The sequence below is a fragment of the Saccopteryx bilineata genome, chromosome 1 (genome assembly GCF_036850765.1).
Source record: "Saccopteryx bilineata isolate mSacBil1 chromosome 1, mSacBil1_pri_phased_curated, whole genome shotgun sequence".
Taxonomy (NCBI): domain Eukaryota; kingdom Metazoa; phylum Chordata; class Mammalia; order Chiroptera; family Emballonuridae; genus Saccopteryx; species Saccopteryx bilineata.
In genome coordinates, this window is record NC_089490.1 from 169788462 (window position 1) to 169815657 (window position 27196).

The following is a 27196-nucleotide window of genomic DNA, read 5'->3' on the forward strand; positions in this document are numbered from 1 at the left end:
CAAGCATATTTTTGGATACACTTTCTGTTGCTATTAATTCTCAATGGTATGACTTATTATTTTGAAGAATAAATATTTGATAATAAACTGCTAATCGCTAATATTTTCAGAATTATTGTTCTTCAATTTGAATAAGCCAAGCATCGACATCAATTCACATGCATTTTTCAGGACCTACCTTTTCTTTGAGTCTTTCATTTACTAGCTGTTCTATTTCCATCTTCCAGCTTAGAACCTCAGGGTATGAATATGGTATTTATGTATGAAATTCCTGCTAACACTTTCTAAACCTTCTCTCAATATATATTGAATATTCTATCTATACAGACATTTAGTCTCTGTCCTGGAGTCTATTAGTGGTTTTACCAGTTGTGATGAAATGCTGCAAGCAGATTTACTTTATAAAAATGTAATTTAACTTAACTCAGATGAAGGTTTCTGATAGATGAAACATGTAAACATGTACGGAACGTGGGTATGGAACATTAATCTGAAGTAGTAAGAATAAATAGCTGTGTTTTCCTGGTTTGATAACTATTGTATTTATATTAATTCTTATGAAATGGAATAATTGGAATAGAAGAAAAAGGAAAACAAAATGCTCTTATTTATTTATTTTAAGGTAGACATTACTCCATCCCTGCATTTCTTCAAACCAGTAATATTTTTAATGAAAGCATATGAAAAATGAAGTTGGAAAAATATAATAGTGTTATACACTATGTATTTGTGTGTTTATGTGTACGTGTGAATTTTAAAGATGTAAAGACCTTGAGGCCTTTAAATAAATTTAGTGAAGAATTATGCTTCAATGGGAGTATACTTCAAATTTTTAAAAATTTATTTTCATATCATACTATCTATTTTAAATATTTTAATTGAACTAATACAAATAGAAATACTATTTCTAAAAATAGAGTATATTCCCCAAATCCTGCAAGATCATTCAGTCAGACTCTTTTTCTACATTTAAAATAAAAATGTTGCCCTGTCCCATCGTCTCAATGGCAGAGCATTCGTCCAGTGTGTAAAAGTCTTAGGTTCGATCCCCAGTCAGGGCACACAGGAGAAGTGACCATTTGCTTCCACACCCCTCCCCCTTCTCTTTCTTTCTTTGTCTCTTCTCTCTCTCTCTTCTCCTCCCTCAGCCATGGCTCAAATGGTTTGAAAAAGTTGGCCCAGGGCACTGAGGATGGCTCCATGGCCTTGCCTCAGGTGCTAAAATGACTTGGTTGCCAAGCAGCTGATCAATGGCCCCAGATGGGAAGAGCATTGCCCCATAGGGGGTTTGGTGGACCCCGGTCTGGGTACACATGGGAGTCTGTCTCTGCCTCCCCTCCTCTTACTTAACAATAATAATAAAAAAATGTTTATGCCATAACTCCAAGCATGACTTCTGCTACAATCACTCTGTACCTGAAACATATAAGGAACTCAAAAGATGAAAATGTGAGAGCATGATCTAACTTACTTGAATAATGCATTAGTCATGGTTTTCTTTAAATTTTTAAGCATAGTCATTTAGCTTCATAACTAATGATGCAGCCCCTTGAGAGTAACTGGTTTCCATTCTCTTGGCCATTGGTATCACCTATTATTTTCAGTTACTGATGACTTAGAACACTCAACAGTGAAATACAGGCACTTGGTCCAGCACACAGTCTTTGCCTGGATTCTCATTTATTTATTTTTATCTGATATAGATATTACCACCAAATCTTCCCTAAGTTAGTATTGCAAATTTGGGAGCCTTCATTATAGTTATTTATACTTTAAGACAAAATCAATTATAAGAAAAATAATAATTTAAACAATTATATTTCCTAAAATGTTTATTATATATTTATATCTGACATAATATATTTACATATTTTATGTTTAAGAACACTAGTGTTTAAGATTTTTAAACTAATAGTTTATAAGAAATGTTCTCATGAGAAGTCATGCGAATAGCCTTTTAACTTCACACTTGTGTAACTCAGCTCATTTACATGCAGAATAAAAGCACCAATCCTGATTTGGTGATAAGTTCTCTAAATTATAGGTAAGTTGCCTAAGAAATAAAAAATCTTGAAGGAGGTGACCTTGCTAAAACAAATTTATTTGCTTATGGAAAATTGCACCAGAAAAGCTATAAACCTTGTAGCATTACATCTTGTTGATAATCAAAAGACATAAATTATTTATCAGCCACAACACACTAGAACCTTGTGAAGTATTTAAAACACCAGAAAAAATACATTTTCTAATTTCTGGATTCCAAAAATATGTGGCATGGATTTTCTGGATCTATATTGTTTATGTAAATAATATTTACATATTAGAAAGTAGTAATTTATAAAAACTATACTTATTGATTAACAATGTTACTAATTTAACCATTTTTAAAATCAACATTATTTAAAAATAATACTGCTTTTCTACAACTCTCAATTATCTATGAATTTAGTGTAGGGAGTATAAATTAATTAACATTATTAATTAATACAAACAACAATTGTATTTTAATACAGTATTAGGTTATATCTTTTATTATGTGTGGCAATAAATTGGTTACACTATTAAATAGTGTTTATTATAGGGAATTTTTATAACCATGTACTTATAGTGTTTTATGAACTTAAAAGTTCTTCCACTTGTTTCAAACTTAAATATGTTGCTCTTACAATGCCAGTCAGGTTTTATTATTTCAAATGATTGCCAAATGTACCAACCTTTGTGTGTATGACTTCAATTTTACCCTATATTCATTCTTTTAATGGCTACTAGAATTGATTGTAATAGCACGTATGCCTTCTGTTAGTATTATGCAAGAGTAAAAGCAGTTTTTTTTCAGGTTCCTGAATGGAATTCATCTGATTAAATATGCATTTTTTGATTACTGTCTAACCTTCTACGACCTTTAATGTCTGCCTTTTGCAATTAGAGATTAATTTGCCAATCTATAAAATGGAATAAAATCTGAATAGATCTGTATTACTTTACCTCATTTATTGAATGAAATAAGACTATAATTTTTACTGTTTGAGGATATATATGTAACTATAAAATTACCATTCAGTAGCAAAGAAAACCTATTATAATGTAATTCTGTGTTGATAAAATAAATAGATTATCAATTATATTTTCTGGTTATCTAAAATTTATCAGACCTAAAAGAGAGAGTCTCAAAGAAAATAATAAAGGAATTAACAGTATGGTTTTATTTGATTTACCTATTCATCCATCCATCCAATAAATTTTGAAGTCCTATTCATTATCAATATATGTAATTATGCTGTGCAGAAGATTAAGCATTCATGAAAAAGGCATGATAGCTATACTTCTATTACCCTTTTGTGGAGTGTGTGTGTGTGTGTGTGTGTGTATCCTCAAACAACATTATTACCCAGAAGCAAATATGGTTCTATGGTAACAAAAATAAACAAATATAAACCAGTAAATAAATACAGTTTGGATAATGCTATATATTTTATCATTTTTAGAGATGTATGTTAAAAGCATATTAGAATTCTTGACAAATTATGCAGAAAATAAATCTTTTCAAAACGTTTTTCAGCTCTGTGTTCACTAAACTCTTGATTGTGGAACCCTTCTTAAACAAAATGTAAGACTTTACAGAATTATGATCTATGAAGCATGTCTTGAAAAATGCTGTGGTAAAACTGATGGTTTGATCTGTGCTGGGAGTGACTACAAACTAACTTGGAAACAAATAAAATGTGTATACTCTTTTTACATCACTTTCTTCAATATACAATTATAAGTGACAATTGTCGAGGATATCAAATATTTGAAATGCAGAAATATACAAAGATTTTTAAAATACCTGAAAACATATGAGGGAAAGTGCTAGCTTTTTAACATGTACAAAGTGAGTTTTAGGCCATTTGAAGTATATTCTGCAACACTGATGACATGCTCTCAGGTATTATGATTACCACTATGGTCTGAATTGTGCCTCTCAAAATTTATTGATATATAAGTACTTCAAAATGTGACTATATTTGGAGACAGGGTCTCTAAAGAGCCAAATAATGTAAAATAAACTCACTGAGACACAGTCCTTACTAATCAAACGAAGACTATATGAGGGCACAGCTAGACAGTAGTGAATTGTAAGCCAAAGAGAGAGGCCTAAGAAAGAACCAGCCCTATAAACACTTTGATCTGGACCCTTGCCTCCAGAACTTAGAAAATAAATTTTCATTATTTAAGCTATCTAATCTATAGTTATGGCAGCCCTAGAAAACTAAAACACCTACTGAACATTTTGATCGTATGGTCCAAAGGGGTCCTCATATCCAACAGAAGGTCACAATGCGATATGGCACTCATCCTTACCACTTAGAGCAATCTTAAAGTCCCCTTCATCCAATGTGCTAGTGAAACACTATTCCTTTCAGTTCTATAGAGTACTTATGGTTCATGGTTTCCTAATGAATATGGGTAGATATCAGAGTTAGTGACAGCTTTTCCCTCTGATTAACTCTACAGGTAATCCGCATTTAATAAAAGAATAGAAACAAACCTACATTCAGATGTGTTAGATAAGTATATCTAATTGATATTTCCAGAAATATAACTTAATAACTCCAGGCATGGAATAATAATAGACTTCTGGGTTATATTACTAAATGTCATATATAAGTTAAAAATTTAGTGTCACATTCAATTAGTCAAAAAGATCAGCAAATGTTTGAAGTCTCAGGAACATTCATTCAAAGACTTTAGATCCAGGAATACATTAAAAAGATTAAACACCATGATCAAGTGGGATTTATTCCTGGGATCCAAGGTTGGTACAATATCCATAAATCAATAACCGTGATATATGCCACATAACCAAAATGAACAATAAATATTAATTGGCATATCAATAGATATAGAAAAAGAATTTTATAGAATCCAGTACCCATTTATGATTAAAAACTCTCAGCAAAATTGAAATAGAGGGAACATACTTTAACGTAGTAAAGGCCATTCCAACACCATACTCATGAGGCAAAAACTAGAAGTGTTTTTCTTAAGATCAGAAACAAGGCAGAGATGTCCGCATTCACCACTCCTATTCAATATAGTACTGGAAGTCAAGCCACAGCAATAAGACAAGAAGAAGAAGAAACAAACAGTTTCCAAATTAGAAAGGAAGAAGTAAAATATTATTTGAAGATGACATGACACTGTATATAGAAAACCCTAAAGATTCCATGAGAAAACTACTAGAACTGATAAATGAATTCAGTAAAGTAGCAGGATATAAAATATATATCCAGAACTCAATTGCATTTTTAAACACCAATAATGAACAATCAGAAAAGGAAACTAAGGTAATAATCACATTCATCATTACTTCATAAAGAATAAAATCCTTAGGAATAAATTTAACCAAGGAAGTAAAAGACTGTACTCAAAAAAAAAATATATGACACTGAAGAAAAAGTTGAAAAAAATACAAGTAAGTGGGAACGTATACCATGTGCAAGGATTGGACAAATTAACATTATTAAACTGTTCACACTACCCGAAGTAAACAATAGATTCAACACAATTCCTATCAAGATATCAGTGGTGGGCCCTGGCCTGTTAGCTCAGTGATAGAGCATTGGCCTGGTGTGTGGGAGTCCCGGGTTCAATTCCCGGCCAGGGTACACAAGAGAAGCACCCATCTGCTTCTCCACCCCTCCCCCTCTCCTTCCTCCCTGTCTCTCTCTCTTCCCCTCCCGCAGCCAGGCTCCATTAGAGCCAAGTTGGCCCAGGCCTGAGGATGGCTCTGTGGCCTCTGCCTCAGGCACTAGAATGGCTCTGATTATGGCAGAGCGATGCCCCAGATGAGCAGAGCATCGCCCCCTGGTGGACGTGCCGGGTGGATCCGGTCGGGTGCATGTGGGAGTGTGACTGACTGCCTCCCCGTTTCCAACTTCAGAAAAATACAAAAAAAAAAAAAAGATATCAATGGTATATTTCACAGAATTAGGATAAATATTCCAAAAATTTATATGAAATCACAAAGGATCCCCAAACAGCCACAAAAGTATTGAGAAAGATAAACAAAATGAGAGGAATCATGCTGCTAGATACCAATCTATACTACAAGGCCAGAGTAATCAAATGAGCATAGTGCTGGCACAGAAACAGACACATAGATCAATGGAACAGAACAGAGACCCAGAAATAAACTCATGCCTTAATGGTCAATTAACATGTGACAAAGGAGGCAAAAGCATACAATGGGGTAAAGACAGTCTATTCAATAAATGATTTTGGGAAAATAGAACAGATATATGCAAAAAAATGAAACTAGACTACCTCTACAACATACACTAAGAGTAAATGCAAGATGGATTAAAGACTTGTCGTTAGACCCAAAACCATAAAACTCCTAGAAGAAAACATAGGCAGTAAAACTGAGGACATTTCTCATATCAATATTTTTTCTGACTTCACCTCAGGTAAGGATAACAAAGAAAAAAATAAATGGACTACATCAAACGAAAAAGTGTTTGCACAGCAAAGGAAATCATCAACGAAATGATAAAACAACCCACTAAATGGGAGAACATATTCACCAGTGATGCATTTAATAAGGGGTTAATAAACAAAATTTATAAAGAACTTATAAAATTCAACAACAAAAAATACAATTAAAAAATAAGCAAAGGACCTAAATAGACATTTCTCCAAAGAGGACACACAGATGGCCAATATAGATGTTGGAATGGCTATCATCTGTAAATCAACAAACAGCAAGTGTTGGCAAGGATATGGAGAGTAGGAAACCATCATGCACTGTTGGTGGGAATGCATATTAGTGCAACCACTGTGGAAAGCAGTATGAAGTTACTTCAAAAAATTAAAGATGGGGCCCTGGCTGATTGGCTCAGTGGTAGAGCATCGGCCTGGCACGTGGAAGTCCCGGGTTCGATTCCCGGCTAGGGCACACAGGAGAAGCACCCATCTGCTTCTCCACCCTTCCCCCTCTCCATTCTCTCTACCTCTCTCTTCCCCTCCCACAGCCAAGGTTCCATTGGAGCAAAATTGGCCCAGGAACTAAAGATGGCTCCATGGCCTCCACCTCAGGTGCTATAATGGCTCTGGTTGCAATGAAATAACGCCCCAGATGGGCAGAGCACCACTCCCTAGTGGGTATACCAAGTGGATCCTGATTGGGCGCATGTGGGAGTCTGTCTCTCTGCCTCCCCACCTCTCACTTCAGAAAAATACAAAAAAAAAAAAAAATTAAAAATGGAACTGCCTTATGACCCAGTGATTCCACTTCTGGAAATAAAACCAAAGTAACCCAAAACACTAGCTCAAAAGCATATATGCACCCCTATGTTTATTACAGCATTATCTAGAGTAGCCCAAATTTGGAAGCCACCAAAGAACCTATCAGTAAATGAGGGAATAATAAAAGCTGGTATGTTTACACAATAAGATAGTACTTAGCCAGAAAAACAAAGAAGGAAAAGTTACCTTTTGCGACAGCATGGATGAATCTGGAGAGAATTATGCTAAATAAAATAAACCAGTCAGAGCAAGACAAGTACTATATGATTTCACTCATATGTGGAAAGTAGTGCACAAAATAAACTAACAAAGAAAACAGAAAGAAGCTCACAGATACAGAGAACAGACTGAGAACTCTCAGAAGGAAGGGACTGGAGAGCTGGGTGATTACCAGAGGTTGAGCGAGTAGGGAAGTAAAGAAGGATAAAAATGGGATAAGTGGTGATAGAAGAAGACTTGACTTGGGGTGGTAAACACACAATGAAATATACAGATGATATGTATTATAGAATTGTACACTTGAAACCTATTTTGGTTAATTTTTTATTAATGTCACCCCAATGAATTTAATAAATAAAATAAAATTTTATAAATAAAAAATAAAACGTGTTGGCCCACCTGATATTTATTCATTCATCTCCTTGCTTAATGATAAAAATGGATTTATCTATATTATGTAGAGCATTAAGTATTTCAACATGCCTTGGCTGAATAGCTTGGTTGGTTAAAGCCTGGTCTTAAGGCTCAGAGGTTGCCAGTTCGATCCCCGGTCAGGGCACATGGGAGAATAGATAACTGTTCCTGTCTCTCTTTCTCTTTCTCAATCTCTCCCCCTTCATTTCTCTCTAAAATCAATAAAGTAAACATTTTTAAAAATATTTCAACAAAGTTTGTCATCTTTAAGACATTTGCTTAGAATGCTACTACATCATTTGATCCTATCCCTAGTTGCTCCTGCCTTTCAGAAGCACTTTTTTATACCCAAAATGTCAGTGACTGCAGGTAATGAATCATGCATTACTGGTGCTCAGATGCCTGCATGGGGACTCGCCTATTTAACACCTGCTCTCTAATGTCTGAACAAAATGCCTCTTAGCTTAAAACACTTTCTTCCTGAGGCTGGTTCTTGAAATGCAAATGATTTCTAAATCAAAAAGTTTCACATACACTTGTGAACATCAGTATTTTTTAATGGCTATAGAAATTGTAGCTCATGTTTTAATAAAATTGTATGATTTATAGCAATGCTGGAGATTCATTGTTCACTTCCATATTTTGTCAGTTAAAAATTTCAGTATGACTTTAGTGCACAGCACACTCAGATTGAAATAATCCTTGATGAGGAATTATTCTCTTAAGATGTATGCATGTGTGCTCATGTGTGTGTGCTCATATTTGTCAGAGAAAGGCAGCTTAGTGACCTCTGTGCTCTGTACCTGGTTCTGTGCAGCAGAGACATGGATGTACAGTAGTTTAATAGGATCTACCCCAAATCCTCCTCTGTCTCTATGACAAGTACTGGTGGAATCTTTTACTGAACTTTTTAAGAAAGACACAGTTTAAACCAATTGCTCTGAAATGACACTTACCTACCTTCTACCCTGTGGGCAATGGGGTGTGTACATTTGAATTTAGATGTATGTGTGCTCTAAATTTATAGTTTGTTTACCAATCAAAGCTTCTAGAAGAGTGTCTTTGATCAAATCAGGCATCTTAATTTTCCCAAAAGGTCAAAAACATATTGTTCTTTTTTTTTCCTGAGCCATGCTATTCTTGTCCCTCCTGTCTTTGTCTAACATCTTCAGTCTCGGCTTCTGAATTTTCTCAAGCCTTAAGCTACTGATTCTTATGAAGAAAACACTCTCTGAAAAGAATCTGCAAAATGATCAGCATCATTTGTTTATCAGGCCGGATGTGTTCTTGCTTTCTCTAATTTATGTTCTTTTTGTTTCATGTATATATTGTCTCTTTCAAGCCAGTGATGGATATATATTTTACATTCTGCTTTGGGACTTTCTGACTAGGTTCCATGTTGAAAAACTAATTCACAATTGAACAGAATGTAGAAATTGCCATTTATTTTGAAGCTTCTTGAAATGTTCCGGGCAAGGGGTGGGGTGTTCAGGCATCATTTTTTTCACTGTCTGATAGTGGTCATTCCGCTGACTACATGTGCTGTGTGCGTTTTGAGTAACTCAGGCTGTATTTTTTTTGTTTTTTTGTTTGTTTGTTTGTTTTTGTACTGGAGGACTTTTCCTAATTTTCAGTTTGTTTAAATTACCGCATACCTGTGCTACTTCATTTTTCAATAATCAAAATATAAATTACAAATAAAAGTAAACATCTAAATATGTTTAAAATATTTTGTAGGGTTGAAATCTAGTATTTAACAGAAACAAGTTGTCTTTACGTAAGAGCCTTTAAATATTTATATCCTGGCCCTGGCCGGTTGGCTCAGTGGTAGAGCGTCAGCCTGGCGTGCAGAAGTCCCAGGTTCGATTCCCGGCCAGGGCACACAAGAGAAGCGCCCATCTGCTTCTCCACCCCTCCCCCTTTCCTTCCTCTCTGTCTCTCTCTTCCCCTCCCGCAGCCTAGGCTCCATTGGAGTGAAGATGGCCCGGGCGCTGGGGATGGCTCCTTGGCCTCTGCCCCAGGCGCTGGCAGAGCATCGCCCATGGTGGGCAGAGCATCGCCCCTGGTGGGCGTGCCGGGTGGATCCCGGTCGGCGCATGCGGGAGTCTGTCTGACTGTCTCTCCCGGTTTCCAGCTTCAGAAAAATACAAAAAAAAAAAAAAAAGTAAATAAATAAATATTTATATCCTGTGACCCATTAACTCCATTTCTAAGATTTTTCAAAAGAAATGAGAGACAGCAATAATTCTTTTTACTGTACACAGATTAAAAAAATTTCTCTTTACATATAATACTCTTTGTGGGAATTTTTAAGAAGTTTACATTTACATAATGGACATTTTGCATCTATCATACATTTTGTTGTCAAATATTTTAACCACCTGAGAACACTATTGTATAATGCATTGGAAAAGAATAAGGTTAAAAATTGTTTGTCTGGCAAGTTCTAAGCTATGTAAAATCTAAAAGCAGCAGATATGCAAAGTAAAATATTTTAATTTTTGCTACCTATCAGTGTGATGTTAAATATAAGGTTTTTATATTTATTCTCCTTAATATACATTATAAAATGTATATATTTACAAAATTAGAATATCTTACCTTGGTAATCAAAAAATTTACTTTTTTAAATTTTTTATTAATTTTTAATTTATTGTGTTTACATGGATTCAAGTGTCCCGCTGAATATAACTCTCTCACCCCCACCCTTGTGTCCCTTTTTATACCCCATTTGCTTCCCCTTTCCTAATTCCCTCCCCTCCTCTTTTCTTATACTGTTGTAAGAATGACATTTAAGAAGTAAAAGATTCTCATCAGCAATGTAATGTGGACTGAAGTTTAAATTTTCTAACAGCTAGGTGGTTCATAAACGGAATTATATATAATAGCATGAAAAAATCCTTATGGACAATTGGAGCCTTGAAAGAGGAGATGGGAATTCTTAGATGGGTTTAGTGAAAAAAAGTCTGGCTGAAAAGGTTGTTCAAGATTTTGCAATTTTATCTTCAAATATATAAATTTGGATTAAAAAAGAGACAATCAAATAAAGCAAATACACAAAGATCTGTGATAAAGCTATTCAGAAATGTGGAAATCTGTGTCACTCATCAACTATTTATTTATTTATTATTAAGTGAGAGGTGGGGAGGCAGAGAGACAGACTCCCGCATGTACCCTGACCAGGATCCACCCAGCAAGCCCCGTATGGGGTGATGCTCTGCCCATCTGAGGCCGTTGCTCCATTGCTCAGCAACCAAGCTATTTTAGTGCCTGAGGCAGGCCATGGTGTGATCCTCAGTGCTCAGGGCCAAGTTGCTCTAATGAGCCATGTCTACAGGAAAGGGAGAGGGAGAGAGGGAGAGAAAGGGGAGGGATGAAGAAAGAGATGCTTGCTTCTCCTATGTGCCTGACTAGGAAATGAACCCGAGTCTTCCACATGCCAGGTTGATGCTCTATTGCTTAGCCAACTGGCCAGGTCCTCATCAACTGTTTATTAATCACCTCTTCATGTGCTGGCATAGCTAGATTAAAAGCAGTGATAATTTAAGAGTAGTTGATTATTCATACTCAAATAATTGTGAGTATAGTTCAAGAATAAGAAAACTGTCTTTACTTCTCTTTAACTTAAATTAAATTAAATACTGTGCTCTTCAGAGCCTTTTTGATATCTCCGGGACATCATGGCCTATGTAATGAGAGTATAGTAGTTGATGAGTCACAAGTTGTTTGGACCTTTCGTTTTGTAATAGTCTTGATCTTGCAAAAAAAAATATTTATATCAAGGCAAACTTAAGCTCTTTTACCTTTAGGGTAGCTATTTTCTGCATGGTTTTCATTGTACCACATTCTTATGTCAACTAATTCCATTAAGGGGACTATCAGAATTTCTATCTTTTAAATTGTTTCAAAGGGACGGCAAATATTTTTATTGATAGAAGTGAGGTTTGGTGATGGTTTATTTCTTTATAGAAAACATATACTTAGGAAAATCTTTCCTTTACCAAAAGCTCATGAGGTAAAAATGCCAAATATGTTTGACTACCTTGTGTAATTATTTTCTAACATTTTGCAAGAATGAATGATGATTTCAGAAATATTGTGTAAAACTTTATAAATGAAGCCTAATAGAGATAGTGGCCATTTTGCTAAACCAACCTGTATAAATCTCCCCAGAGCAAGATTCTTTCTGCCTGAAAGTTTGTATTTAGGTCTGAGCTCCTTATTAAAGAACATTGCTTTAGTGAAAAACTCATAGTGATAGACATCAGTATTTGTTCTTTAATAAATGAACATCTTAATGAGTACAAGTTTGTTACAATGTAAGTATATCAGAAACATTTTAACATTTTTTGTGTGTATGTGAAATGTAAGAGTAAGAAAGTGAGACTTGAGTAAATATTTATTGTACCAAAATACAAAATGAAAAGAAAAATGAATAACCTGAAGTAAATGTTTGACAGGCCCTGGCTAGTTGACTCAGTGGTAGAGTGTCAGCAAGGCATATAGAAGTCCTGGGTTTGATTTCCGGTCAGGGCACACAGGAAAAGCGACCATCTGCTTCTCCACCTTTCCCCCTTCTCTTTCTTTCTATCTTTCTTCCCCTCCTGCAGCCATGGCTCAAATGGTTCAAGCAAGTTGGCCCCAGGCCCTGAAGATGGCTCCATGGCCTCTCCTCTGGTGCTAAAATAGCTTGGTTGCTGAGCAACAGAGCAGTGGCCCCAGTTGGTCAGAGCATCACCCAATAGGGGCCTTGCTGGGTAGATCAAGTTCGGGGCACATGCAGATTCTGTCTCTCTGCTTCCTTGCCTCTCACTTAAATAGATAGATAGATAGATAGATAGATAGATAGATAGATAGATAGATAGATAGATAAAATATCATGCAAAGTAAATGTTTGAGTTATAAAAACTGTTAACTTCATTAATTTTAAATTTTATGTTTAGAACACTTAACTCAATTTCAGAAAGTGTGTGGTTTAAAGTTCCTGATTTACTAAGAATTCCTGCATTGCTCAATACTTTCAAATAAACCATTGCCAAATTTAAAATAAATGAGTTGTTTTCAAAAAAAAAATCACTTGCAAGAAATCTAAAAATATTTTCAATAATTTGATACCAACAATATTGATTTTGGTGTATGTTACAGGTAGGAACCCCTAAAATTAAATGTCTTCAGCTTCTGAAAGGCACTGAAATATCCCCCAAATCACTCCCTCTATTCTCAGTGTTTGTGATTCTCTTTGAGTACTGAAGAGAACCTGGATCGGAATATACAATATCCTTGTATAGCCTTGCCACTGATGCTGTTCATTGATAGTAAAAAGATGTTACAGTAGCAATACAAAAATTGTTCTGAATTAAGAGTACCAGATTTGCCACCAAATATCTATGATTTCAAATGAGTTAACAATTTTTTTAAAACTAATAGGTGTTATAAAGGAAGCTAATACCTCAACGTTTGATTTAATGACCACGATCAATAAATGTTAATTGCTTTCTCTCAGCTCCTGTCCACACAATGTGCATTTAGTATCTCTCAGCTGTTGTCATGAAGGAGAGACAGTGCAGGAAGGGGAGTGACTCTCTACCACAAATTATCAATACTGAGGTTAAAAAGTCAAAAGGTATGAAATAGTATAATCAAAATCAACAGTCAACTTCCTGCCCGACATCTCCTCATTTCCACCCCTGGGTCACAGAGCTGATCATTTTTAAGCCTTACTGCTTTTTTCCCATCTGGTGATGAGCTCATTTGTGAAGCCGCTATTTATCAACTTCAGACATTACCTTTAGATTTTCTGCTTTGATAAATGAAAACATGTTTCACTTCCCTCCCTCTTTTCAATATAATTACATGGCTATTCTTAGGGTTTTTTTAATTGGTTACAATTTAAAAAGCAAAATCACTAGCAATAACAAAAACAAAAACACTTATCCATCTGTTGCCAGTTTCATAGATATCTCTTGCCTCCTAGTTTTGTAAAATTAGGACATTAACACAGCCATATTTCACTCATATCTATTTCTGCTTCCCGATACCTAGTGGCTTTAGTTGGGTCATTCATTGTCACAACTGATAACACTTAAATTCTATAAATATTTTTAAGTCTTCTGTGAATTCTTTATAAAGTGAGTCAACTTGCACATCAAAAACTTTTACAGCCTGACCTGTGGTGGCGCAGTGGATAAAGCGTCAACCTGGAAACGCTGAGGTCACTGGTTCGAAACCCTGGGCTTGCCTGGTCAAGGCACATATGGGAGTTGATGCTTCCTGCTCCTCCCCCCTTCTCTCTCTCTGTCTCTCTCTCCTCTCTCTCCCTCTCTGTCTCTCTCTCCTCTCTAAAAATGAATAAATAAATAAATAAAAACAAAGAACTTTTACAAATGCTGATGTGAATGCTGCTCATTAAAAAATGAGAATTTATCCTATAGTTATAGCTGTACAAATGTATATTTTTTTCTATCTTAATGGAGAATATTACTAGCCTAAGTTTTAAATGCATCTACCATTTTGTATCCCAACTGCCTTTATTATGCTTATGTTAAGTTTTTACAAGTTATCAATTGGAGACTATGCTATGAAATCACTCTCTCACCACTACCCACCAGGTTTGTTTCTGCCTGAACTTGGCCAGTAAGTTTGCTTCATCTTGGAATACACTAAACAGCTAGTCTGAGTACTGTAATTCTCAGATTTTGAGCAGAGTCTCTCCTTTGTAAATTTCATGTCATTGCATTTTTCTTTTATTTTCTCTCTCATTTTTCTGCAGCCCAATTTTATAGAGGCAAGGAATGTAAAAATCTCAAGTTCTTGCACACCTAAACATGCCTTTATTCTGCCCTATTTGGTTGATAATTAAATAGATATGGGGCACTAGATTAAAATTTATTTCCCTTAGAATGTTGAAGGCTTACTTTATGCTCTTCTATAATCCAGTATTGCTAATAATTATTGTACAATAAGCTGACTGCTTTTGGCAGAGAGCTTTTGTTTGTTTTATAGTCTGATTGTTCATTTATTACTTTTATTTTCTCCCTGAAAGCTCTTAAAAATTTTTGTTTTATATTCTAAATATTAAAAGATGTTTTGGTATGAGTGTATATATCTGTATCCTTAATTCATTCAAATAAGATCGTGGAAGTTTGTTTTTCTCCGAAAACGTGTTCTTTGGTTGCTATAGGAATTATTCACTTTATTTTTAAACTAATTTTATATTACTCTTTCTCTCCTTATAACTTCCTTTAAGTCAGATATTATATCTGCTATACTGATCCTCTGTGTCTCCTCTCTTTGCTTTTATGTTCTCCCTACCTATTCTCCCTCTGTTGTTCTTATTTTATACTCTAGATTCTCTTCTGGCTTTATCCCCACCAATTCTATCTTTTTCCTTATAAAATATGTATGTGTGTATGCTCACAAAAAATATATATTTGGAACTTTAAATTTCCAAGACTTCTTTTCTTTTCATTCATTTGCTTCATATAATACCATGCTCAAATTAATAATTTGACACAATTGAAGAATCTTACATTGAAACCTACCTTTTCTTTTATTCAAATTTAATTTTAAATCATATATATTATGTTATTGTGATTTATTATTCTGTTATTCTTTGCTATAAATACAATTAGATCAATGAGTACCAAGTGTTGTTCTAGTTCACTACTGGCTATAAAATTTAGGGCAGTCATTTATATTGTGTCCTAGTTTCCATAGCTATAAAAAATAATAATCATTTACCTAATCTTCCAGGCTTGATATTAAAATCAAATGTGAAACCTCATTAAAAGCATTTCATGCTGTATAACTACAATGTATTATTTCCAGGAAAAAAAAAACAGCATATAGTAGAACATTTGGAAAATATGAATTCAACACTAATTGACTTATTCTAGAAAAGACCAGTAGTAAATCACAGATGACTGTCACACATTTACAAGAGTGAGATTTGACTGGTCATATTCCAATCAGAACACGTCGTAACAAAGAATTTTGTCAAAAGTGAAGTGGGAATGTCATTCTATAAATAATGTTATATTTCAATATTGTTTACACTAGGTATTTTCTTATGTTGTTTGATAAGGACATTTGACTCATGGCTTATAATAATAAATGACACCATTCTAGCCTCCCAGAAAAAATAAAAAAGGAGAAGCAAGTCTTATTGAGTAACCCGCATCATAAGCTCACCTATTGTCTTTCCAGAGATATTTTATTACTACATAAACAAATGCATTTCCCCTTTTTTTATACAAATGAAAGCTTCCTAAATACACTTTGCTGCTCCTTAAGTTGTTTTATTATTATTATTATTATTATTATTATTATTTACCAAAAGCACATTATGGGCATAGTTCCATATTAGTACACAAAGAGCTTCTTGAATATTTTAATGACTCAAAGAGCTTCAGTGGTTGTATGTGCTGATGATTCTCACCAGGCCACTGCTGATGGACAGTTGTTAATATACTTGCTGTTATAAAAGTACCCAATAAATAATATAAAGTTTGAGTGAGTTTTTTTATGTATACACCCCTATGTGGTCACTTTTAATACAGGGAATTTCTGGATGAAATATTAGATGTATTATAATTACTTTTTTAAAGAAATTTTAGCCTGATCAGGCAATGGCAGAGTGGATATATGTGAGCTTCGGATACTGAGGATCCAGGTTTGAAATCCGGAGGTCTCCAGCTTGAGCACCAGCTCATCTGGCTTAAGTGAGGGCTCACCAGTTTGAGCGTGGGGTCAGCTTTTATTTTCTTCTGCATAGAAATTTAAGGATCAAAAGACTCTTGCCTAAATGTTGCTGAAACAGAGATACCAGGCGAACGTACTGTCTTGTGGCTTTATCACTCAGTCTCAGCCATTGTAGGTTTTATCAGTAAAAGTGATGTTTTCTTTGACTTCACTGGAGTTCATTGTTTTCTAATGAGTTCTGTGAATTCTGTATGTTGCTCTTTGACTAAGGATTTTCAAATTTACCATTATGTGCCTCTACCTTGGAAGCACAGCATACATTTTAAGATTTCTCCTTACCATCTGCCTAGTAATTCCTTTCAACTCTCTTTAAATCTTGTATTTCTTGTGTCTCAGCCATCTTCTTTGTCAGTTCTCTCCTGTGCGTTACATTCTCCAGTAACTTCCTGGGTTGGTTATTTTTTTGGATCTTGTATATTAAAAGTCTATTTAGGTTATTTGTCCACCTGATTGTTCAGAATATAGGATTCTTGGTTTAAAATACAAAGTAATTTTTCAGTTATCTTTCTGCTTGTCAATGTGGCTATTGAAAAATCTGAAGACCTGATAACTCATCCTTTTCATGTGACAATTGTTGTTATGTCTCTACATAGCAGCTTCTAGTATCTTTTTTCCCCAAAGTGTCCTGAAATGTCACAATGATTTACCATTCAGGGTCAACTACCTTACTGGATACGGGGAGGATCTTATTAATCTGTACTTTTATTCCTTTTAATACTAAGAAATGGTCTTATATTATATTTCATTATATTATACCATATGTATAATGTTATACATGCTAGGGTATATGTGACTCATATTGTAATATAATATATCTAGTCTATATTAAGTGTAATGTTACATATCACTATGTAAATTATGATTTTAACAAAATAAACAAGAAGAATAATATTAAAGGGGCTTGTCAGTTTAGAAAAATGCATATTGGCTACTTGCAGATGAGTTAGGCCTACAGTAACAATGTTCTCTGAACAATATAAATGGTATTTCTTATATTTTCAAAGTATTTTGGCAAAAAATTACTGAATTGTGTCTTACTCATATACACACACATGCACATACATAAGTATGTATTTGTATGTATGTATATGAAATGTATTCTGCTACTTCTTATAAAGCATAACTTATAATTGGTATGGCCAATAATAAACAAACATGTAAGTATTTACTGTGGATTTTCCACCCCTGATTCCCCAGATGACATACAACCTAAACATGACAAAAGTGTTTAGTACGTAAATATTTGACTCCATATCTGTGACGTTAAAAAGAAGACCTTTGATCACTGTTAAACACAGTGAGGAGTGGAAATAGCATTCTGCGAATAACATTTCTTTATTAAATAAACTATTATATTACATCTTGTGCTTGAAACACATTTATCTTTAATGTTTGAAAAGCTGAAAAACAATTAGGAATTGTATTACATTTTTTTTCTTTTAGTTGTTGCATTTCAATTACTGGAATAATTTAAGAACTAGCCTTAACCTTCTGCGAAGTTATTATTCAAGATTGGTGTTGTTTCTTTATCTTTTTTTCAGCATGTAGTGACCTGGAGTTCAGGGAAGTGGCAAACAGGTTGCGGGACTGGTTCAAGGCCCTTCATGAAAGTGGAAGCCAAAACAAGAAGACAAAAGCATTACTGAGGCCTGAGCGAAGCAGTAAGATTTCTGAATTTGAAATGTGCCATTGTCTTTGATATGGGCTTTTATTTCCAATGAGTCACTTAGATCAAAACACAAACTTCAAAGTTTTTCCTTCACTTAGATGCTGAACAAACAGCAGAACATTGTTAGTACTTCGAAGCACACCTAGAATATTTTGCAAGGAATTAAATTGTTTGTGACTTCTCTGATTGGTGGAAAGGGGAATATTCCTCAGAGGTAGCATCTAGCCTTCAAGTTGAATTGAAAGACTAGGAATATTTTTCTCATTGTATTAGTAAAAGCGGTAAAGAGTAAAACAATATAGCATATAAAGGTAAGAATTTTGGAACACTTAGATTTTCAGAGAGCATATTTAGTGCCTCCTCCAAACCCTAACATTTGCTTTTTCATGATTGCTTTGCAGACACATCTACTTTGGCCCAACTATGATGGTAGACTAAAATGATATTTTCAATGACACACTGAAGATTAAATGCATTAAAAAGAAGAAAAAATAAGAGTTATATGAATCTTATGTGATCCTTTCATCATCTGTCTAATACCTCAAATTGGGTTTTACTTCCTTAGAATAGGAAGTGCAAATTGAAATAAGGAACTTGAGATGGATAGTTTAATGAAATTTGCATTTTTCAAAACAACTTTTATATGATTTTATTTCCAAATAAATATTTATTGTGTATTTATGCATGTGAAAGGAAGATATTGAAATGTGCTTAATTTTAGGGAGTTTTCAAAGCTTGAAGCATTTCATCTAAAATAAGACTAGAGGAGATAGGAGAATAATTGTGAGCAGCATCTTGTGGCTGACAGAGTCCCAAATATAGTCCTTTGCATGTGGTGACATGACGCATCCACTCTCACTTGTGATCTTCAAATATCAGTTTCTAATAAAATCATTCACAGAATGGCACAGTCACTCATAACCTACATTTTCTAAAATGCCTCATTTGTTTTCTTCTTATCAAGGAATTTTCCACAATGTCATCCTTTTGTATTTAATAGTTCTTTTTATTTAGGCTATCACCAATAGATAGAACAATTGTCTTTGATTGTGTAGTGACTATGTATGTATGTTTCTTACATCAAAGTGCAGAAAGAATTTATAGTATTTTCTCTACTTTGTAGGAGTGTATTATCAAAATGCATAATAGTTTGACACATAGTATTTATTAAATAAAATACAAATTAGTAGAATTAATGAATACATGAAGCAAAGAAGCAATGAATATCCCATAATCTAATCATTCAATTATATCTCTAGGGATTATTATTTCCTGTTTCAATTATTTTCTTCTTGATGATCTATTCTGCAGTTAATTGACATACTTTTATTTCTATGAGAAAAAGTTAGTTCTATGAGAACAATTCCACGCAATGGAAGTAATGGGTCAAAATATGCATGCATTTCAAATTATAAATGATAATTAATATTGCCAGACTACTTTTGCAAAAAAGCTTAGGGCATTTCTAAGTTCTAACAGGAAACCATGAGAGTTAACTTTAGCCTTCATCCCAGCCATCAAAAAAAGCCCAAAAAATTATTTTTAACTTTTCCATTCTTGTGAACATGCTATTATATGTTGTTAATAAAATTTGTGTTTGTTTTTTAATAGTGAATCTGAACACAAAGTATTGGTTGAGGAGTGTATGCACAGCAAAAAATAAACAATATCTTAGCTCAGGCTACTAAAATAAAATATAAACTATGTGGATTAATTACTGGGCATGTATTCTCAAATTCTGAAGGCTGGGAATTTCTAGATACAGGTGCTGGCAAATTAGACTGTTAGTGAGTACCCTCTCCTGCCTTGTAGACAGCATTCTTCTCAAATGGCAGAGACAGAAAGATCTCTCTAGATGCCTTCTTATTAGGACACCAATCCTATTATTAGGGCTCTATTTCATGACCTGATTACCTCCAAATGCAATTACTTTGGGGGGGTGGGGTAATATGTGATTTGTGGGAGTGGACACAATTAAATTCATAGCACACACACACACACAAACACACACAAATCCCATAATAAGTTATGTCAACTTATATGTTTAATTCTGAGAAATATATATTAATGACTTCTGTTATAATCAAGTTTTTCTAAGGTTGTTGGTAATATTTCATTTTTTTATAGATGAATAAACCATTTGATTTATTATATTTGTTATTGATTTATTTATTTATTTTTTTAAATAAATTTTTATTAATGGTAATGGGATGACATTAATAAATCAGGGTACATATATTCAAAGAAAACATGTCTAGGTTATTTTGTCATCAAATTATGTTGCAAACCCCTCGCCCAAAGTCAGATTGTCCTCCGTCACACTCTATCTAGTTCTCTGTGCCCCTCCCCCTCCCCCTAACTCTCTCCCTCCCTCCCTCCCATGTCCTCCCTCCCCCCCCACCCTTGGTAACCACCACACTCTTGTCCATGTCTCTTAGTCTCATTTTTATGTTCCACCAATGTATGGAATCATGTAGTTCTTGTTTTTTTCTGATTTGCTTATTTCACTCCTTATAATGTTATCAAGATCCCACCATTTTGCTGTAAATGATCTGATGTCATCATTTCTTATGGCTGAGTAGTATTCCATAGTGTATATGTGCCACATCTTCTTTATCCAGTCTTCTATTGAAGGGCTTTTTGGTTGTTTCCATGTCTTGGCCACTTTGAACAGTGCTGCAATGAACATGGGGCTACATGTGTCTTCACGTATCAATGTTTCTGAGGTTTTGGGGTATATACCCAGTAGAGGGATTGCTGGGTCATAAGGTAGTTCTATTTGCAGTTTTTTGAGGAACCACCATACTTTCCTCCATAATGGTTGTACTACTTTACAGTCCCATCAACAGTGAATGAGGGTTCCTTTTTCTCCACAGCCTCTCCAACATTTGCTATTACCCGTCTTGTTGATAATAGCTAATCTAACAGGAGTGAGGTGGTATCTCATTGTAGTTTTGATTTGCATTTCTCTAATAACTAATGAAGCTGAGCATCTTTTCATATATCTGTTGGCCATTTGTATTTCTTCCTGGGAGAAGTGTCTGTTCATGTCCTCTTCCCATTTTTTTATTGGATTGTTTTTTTGTTTGTTGTTGAGTTTTATGAGTTCTTTGTAAATTTTGGATATTAGGCCCTTATCTGAGCTATTGTTTGAAAATATCAGTTCCCATATAGTTGGCTGTCTGTTTATTTTGATATCAGTTTCTCTTGCTGAGCAAAAACTTTTAATTCTGATGTAGTCCCATTCATTTATCTTTGCCTTCACTTCTCTTGCCATTGGAGTCAAGTTCATAAAATGTTCTTTAAAACCCAGGTCCATGATTTTAGTACCTATGTCTTCTTCTATGTACTTTATTGTTTCAGGTCTTATATTTAGGTCTTTGATCCATTTTGAATTAATTTTAGTACACGGGGACAGGCTGTAGTCGAGTTTCATTCTTTTGCATGTGGCTTTCCAGTTTTCCCAACACCATTTGTTGAAGAGGCTTTCTTTTCTCCATTGTGTGTTGTTGGCCCCTTTATCAAAGATTATTTGACCATATATATGTGGTTTTATTTCTGGGCTTTCTATTCTGTTCCATTGGTCTGAGTGTCTATTTTTCTGCCAATACCATGCTGTTTTGATTATCGTGGCCCTATAATATAGTTTAAAGTCAGGTATTGTAATGCCCCCAGCTTCATTCTTTTTCCTTAGGATTGTTTTGGCTATTCGGGGTTTTTTATAGTTCCATATAAATCTGATGATTTTTTGTTCCATTTCTTTAAAAAATCTCATAGGGATTTTGATGGGAATTGCATTAAATTTGTATATTGCTTTGGGTAATATGGCCATTTTGATTATATTTATTCTTCCTATCCAAGAACAAGGAATATTTTTCCATCTCATTGTATCTTTTTCGATTTCCCTTAACAATGCTTTGTAATTTTCATTATATAGGTCCTTTACGTTCTTTGTTATGTTTATTCCTAGGTATTTTATTTTTTTTGTTGCAATCGTGAAGGGGATTATTTTTTTGAGTTCGTTTTCTAATATTTCATTGTTGGCATATAGAAAGGCTATGGACTTTTGTATGTTAATTTTGTATCCTGCGACCTTACTGTATTGGTTTATTGTTTCTAATAATCTTTTTGTGGAGTCCTTCGGGTTTTCGATGTATAGGATCATATCATCAGCAAAAAGTGATAGCTTTACTTCTTCTTTTCCGATATGGATGCCTTTTATTTCTTTGTCTTGTCTGATTGCTCTGGCCAGAACTTCTAGCACCACGTTGAATAAGAGTGGAGAGAGTGGACAACCCTGTCTTGTTCCTGATTTAAGGTAGAAAGTCCTCAGTTTTATGCCGTTTAATATGATGTTGGCTGATGGTTTATCATATATGGCCTTTATCATGTTGAGATATTTTCCTTCTATACCCATTTTGTTGAGAGTCTTAAACATAAAATTGTGTTGTATTTTATCAAAAGCCTTTTCTGCATCTATTGATAAGATCATGTGGTTTTTGTTCTTTGTTTTGTTGATATGGTGTATTACGTTAACCGTTTTGCGTATGTTGAACCATCCTTGAGATTCTGGGATGAATCCCACTTGATCATGATGTATTATTTTTTTAATATGTTGTTGTATTCGGTTTGCCAGTATTTTGTTTAGTATTTTAGCATCTGTATTCATTAGAGATATTGGTCTGTAGTTTTCTTTCTTTGTGCCATCCTTGCCAGGTTTTGGTATGAGGGTTATGTTGGCCTCATAAAATGTGTTTGGAAGTATTGCTTCTTCTTCAATTTTTTGGAAGACTTTCAGTAGAATAGGAACCAAGTCTTCTTTGAATGTTTGATAGAATTCACTAGTATAACCGTCTGGGCCTGGACTTTTATTTTTGGGGAGGTTTTTAATAGTTTTTTCTATTTCCTCCCTGCTGATTGGTCTGTTTAGCCTTTCTGCTTCTTCATGACTCAGTCTAGGAAGGTTGTATTGTTCTAGGAATTTATCCATTTCTTCTAGATTGTTGTATTTGGTGGCATATAATTTTTCATAGTATTCTACAATAATTCTTTGTATTTCTATGATGTCTGTGGTGATCTCTCCTCTTTCATTTTGGATTTTATTTATTTGAGTCCTGTGTCTTTTTTTCTTGGTGAGTCTTGCCAAGGGTTTGTCAATTTTGTTGATCTTTTCAAAGAACCAGCTCCTTGTTTTATTGATTTTTTCTATAGTTTTTCTGTTCTCTATTTCATTTATTTCTGCTCAGATTTTTATTATCTCCTTTCTTCGGCTGGTTTTGGGTTGTCTTTGTTCTTCTTTTTCTAGTTCCTTAAGGTGTGAAGTTAAGTGGTTTACTTCGGCTCTCTCTTGTTTGTTCATATAGGCCTGAAGTGATATGAACTTTCCTCTTATTACTGCTTTTGCTGCATCCCAGAGATTCTGATATGTCGTATTTTCATTTTCATTTGTCTGTATATATCTTTTGATTTCTGTGCTTATTTCTTCTTTGACCCATTCATTTTTTAGAAGTATGTTGTTTAGTTTCCACATTTTTGTGGGTTTTTCCCCCTCTTTTTTGCAGTTGAATTCTAGTTTCAAGGCTTTATGATCAGAAAATATGCTTGGTACAATTTCAATTTTTCTAAATTTGCTGATATTGTCTTTGTGGCCCAACATATGGTCAATTCTTGAGAATGTTCCATGTACACTAGAGAAAAATGTATACTCTGTCGCTTTGGGATGAAGTGTCCTGTAGATGTCTATCATATCCAGGTGTTCTAGTATTTTGTTTAAGGCCACTATATCTTTATTGATTCTCTGTTTGGATGACCGATCTAGAGCCGTCAGCGGTGTATTGAGGTCTCCAAGTATGATTGTATTTTTGTTAGTTTTTGTTTTAAGGTCAATAAGTAGCTGTCTTATATATTTTGGTGCTCCTTGGTTTGGTGCATATATATTAAGGATTGTTATGTCTTCTTGATTCAACTTCCCCTTAATCATTATGAAATGACCATTTTTGTCTCTGAGTACTTTTTCTGTCTTGTAGTCAGCATTATTAGATATGAGTATTGCTACGCCTGCTTTTTTTTGGGTGTTGTTTGCTTGGAGTATTGTTTTCCAGCCTTTCACTTTGAATTTGTTTTTATCCTTGTTGCTTAGATGTGTTTCTTGTAGGCAGCATATAGTTGGATTTTCTTTTTTAATCCATTCTGCTACTCTGTGTCTTTTTATTGGTAAGTTTAATCCATTTACATTTAGTGTAATTATTGACACTTGTGGGTTCCCTACTGCCATTTTATAAATTGCTTTCTGTTAGTTTTGTATCTAGTTTGATTCTTCTCTTTTGTTTTTCTATCATTTGTTTTTGTTTGTTTGTGTTCCATACTTCTTTCCTCTGTTGCTACCTTTTTTAAGTCAAGTGTTTTTGTGGTGGTTTTTTTAAGGGTGGTTACCATTAAGTAATGAAAAGGGTACCTACCATATTCATTGTAGTACCCTATCTTATAAGTATTTCTGCACTTCATCATCCTTTGCTACTGTTAATCTCCATCCTCTCCCCCCTTTTTTTCCTTTGTTGTCACAGTTTAAGTTTGGTTTTATTGTGTTCTTGGTGGAGCTGTTACTTGTGGTGTTGTTTTCTTTTGTTCTTTGAATCTGGTTGGAAAACCCCCCTTAGTATTTCCTGGAGTGGGGGCTTTCTGTTGATAAATTCTCTCATCTTTTCTGTATTTGTGAATGTTTTTATATCTCCTTCATACTTGAAGGATAGCTTTGATGGGTATAGTATTCTTGGCTGAAAGTTCCTCTCTTTCAGGGCTTTAAATATTGGGGTCCACTCTCTTCTAGCTTGTAGAGTTTCTGCTGAGAAATCTGATGATAATCTAATAGGCCTTCCTTTATATGTTGTACTCTTCTTTTCCCTGGCTGCCTTGAGAATTTTTTCATTGTCATTGGTTTGTGTCATCTTTATTATGATGTGCCGTGGAGTGGGTTTGTTGGGGTTAAGAAAACTTGGTGTTCTGTTTGCTTCTTGAATTTGAGGCTTTAGTTACTCCCACAGGCTTGGGAAGTTCTCGTCTATTATTTGTTTGAGTATATTCTTCATTCCATTTTCTTTCTCTTCTCCCTCTGATATACCTATTATTCTTATGTTATTCTTTCTGATGGAGTCAGACAATTCCTGTAGGGCTTTCTCATTTTTTATTATTTTTGAGTCTCTTTCTTCTTCTCTCTGTTGTGCCTCAAGTTGTTTGTCTTCTATTTCACTAATCCTATCTTCAATCTGGGCTGTTCTGTTAGCTAAGCTTGTTATCTCGTTTTTCAGCTCGTGAATTGAGTTTTTCATTTCTGTTTGATTTGTTTTTATAGTTTCAATTTCCTTGGTAATATATTCTTTGTGTTCATTGAGTTGTTTTCTGATCTCCCTATATTGCCTTTCTGTGTTTTCTTGTATATCTCTGAGTATTTTTAAGATTTCTCTTTTAAATTCTCTGTCATTTAGCTCCAAGGCTTACAATATGTTAAGTCTTTTCTCCATAGATTTTTCCACATCTATTTGTATTACCTCTCTTTCTTTTGTATCCATAATATTCGATTTCCTCTTTCTTATTGGCATCTGAGGGTGGTCTTATTGATAGCACTAATTAGAATTAATAAAGAGTAAAAAGAAAAAAAAAAAAAGGGTAAAACACCCCACAAAAAAAACCAGTAATAATTTATTATTTCCCCCTTTTTTTCTCTCTTCTCTTTCCCTCCTCTCCCCTCCTCAGGGAAATATCGTGCCTATAATGGAGGGCCTGATTTGGGGTGAAGAGTTCAAGGGGCAAAAAAAAGGGAGTAGGGACCTACTAAATGCAAAAAAAAAAAAAGGAAGAAAATCTTAGACAAGCATAAGATGATTTGCTTGTAAGTGATGGTCAACTAAGAGATATAATGAGAGGGATAAGAGGGAATCAGAAAAAAGGACCAAAAAAGAATAATAAAGAAGAAAAAATAAAAATAATAAGTAAAAATCTGTTGTATTAAGTGGAGCGAAGACTAAATACAATGGAGACCTTGGGTTGGGAGGACCCAAAATGCCACAAAAATAAACAAACAAGAGGAAAAAAAATAAAAACAAAAGCAAAAAAGGGAAATAAAGCCAAAAAAAAAGCCTTGAGTCCCAAATTAACTAATTTGTTCGTGATTGAGGATTATATGGGAGGAAAGTAAAATGAGAAAAGAAAAAACGAATAGAAAGGAAAAAATAAGAAAAAGAGAAAAACGAAGGAAGAAATAAAATAGGAGAAAAAAACAAAATAAAGCAAGACAAAAAAAAAAAAAAAAAGAGGAGAGAGTGAGAGTTAAGTGTTTTGGAGTATAACCTTAAAGGAGGGTGAGGATGAAGAAGAAAAATAAAATGCAACACTCATTGGTAGTGTAGTTCAAGAAAGGGGAAGCATAAGATGGGCAGAGAATAGAAGGACCAAGGTGGAGGAAATAAAGGCAAAAAGATAGAAGAAACAAACAACAACAACAACAACAACAAAAAATTAGTGGATCAAGTTGTAAAGTCTGTGGGTTTTTCTTTATTTTGAGAGGTTAACTTCTTCCTTTTTCTTTTCTCTCCCTCTTCCTAGTCGGTGACTCTGTACCCCAGGCTCTGCCCCTGTGTCACTCTTAGGTAGGGATTTGCAGTTGATGGGATTCTATGGCAATGTCATATAATTGGCTTTAGTCTTGCTGGAAGTAAAGGCTTGTTGGCGTTTGCAGGGTCCAACGATAAGAGAGTTTGCTTTCCTGGATTCTCTCTCCTAGTCCCCCCTTTCTGAATTAGCAACCTGGTGATCCAGCTATAAGGCTGCAACTGCTTCTGCCTGGGGAGT

The 27196-nt window shown here is 34.4% G+C and overlaps 1 protein-coding gene across 1 annotated transcript in view; it reads left to right on the plus strand.

Annotated features, from left to right (window-relative positions):
• The window catches only part of SPOCK3 (SPARC (osteonectin), cwcv and kazal like domains proteoglycan 3), a 366111-nt gene that overhangs the window by 315164 nt on the left and 23751 nt on the right, over positions 1 to 27196 (plus strand). Inside the window, exon 7 of the mRNA XM_066279585.1 lies at positions 18225 to 18344. Within this exon, the coding sequence (XP_066135682.1) occupies positions 18225 to 18344 (120 nt within the window). The remainder of the gene's footprint in view (positions 1 to 18224; positions 18345 to 27196) is intronic.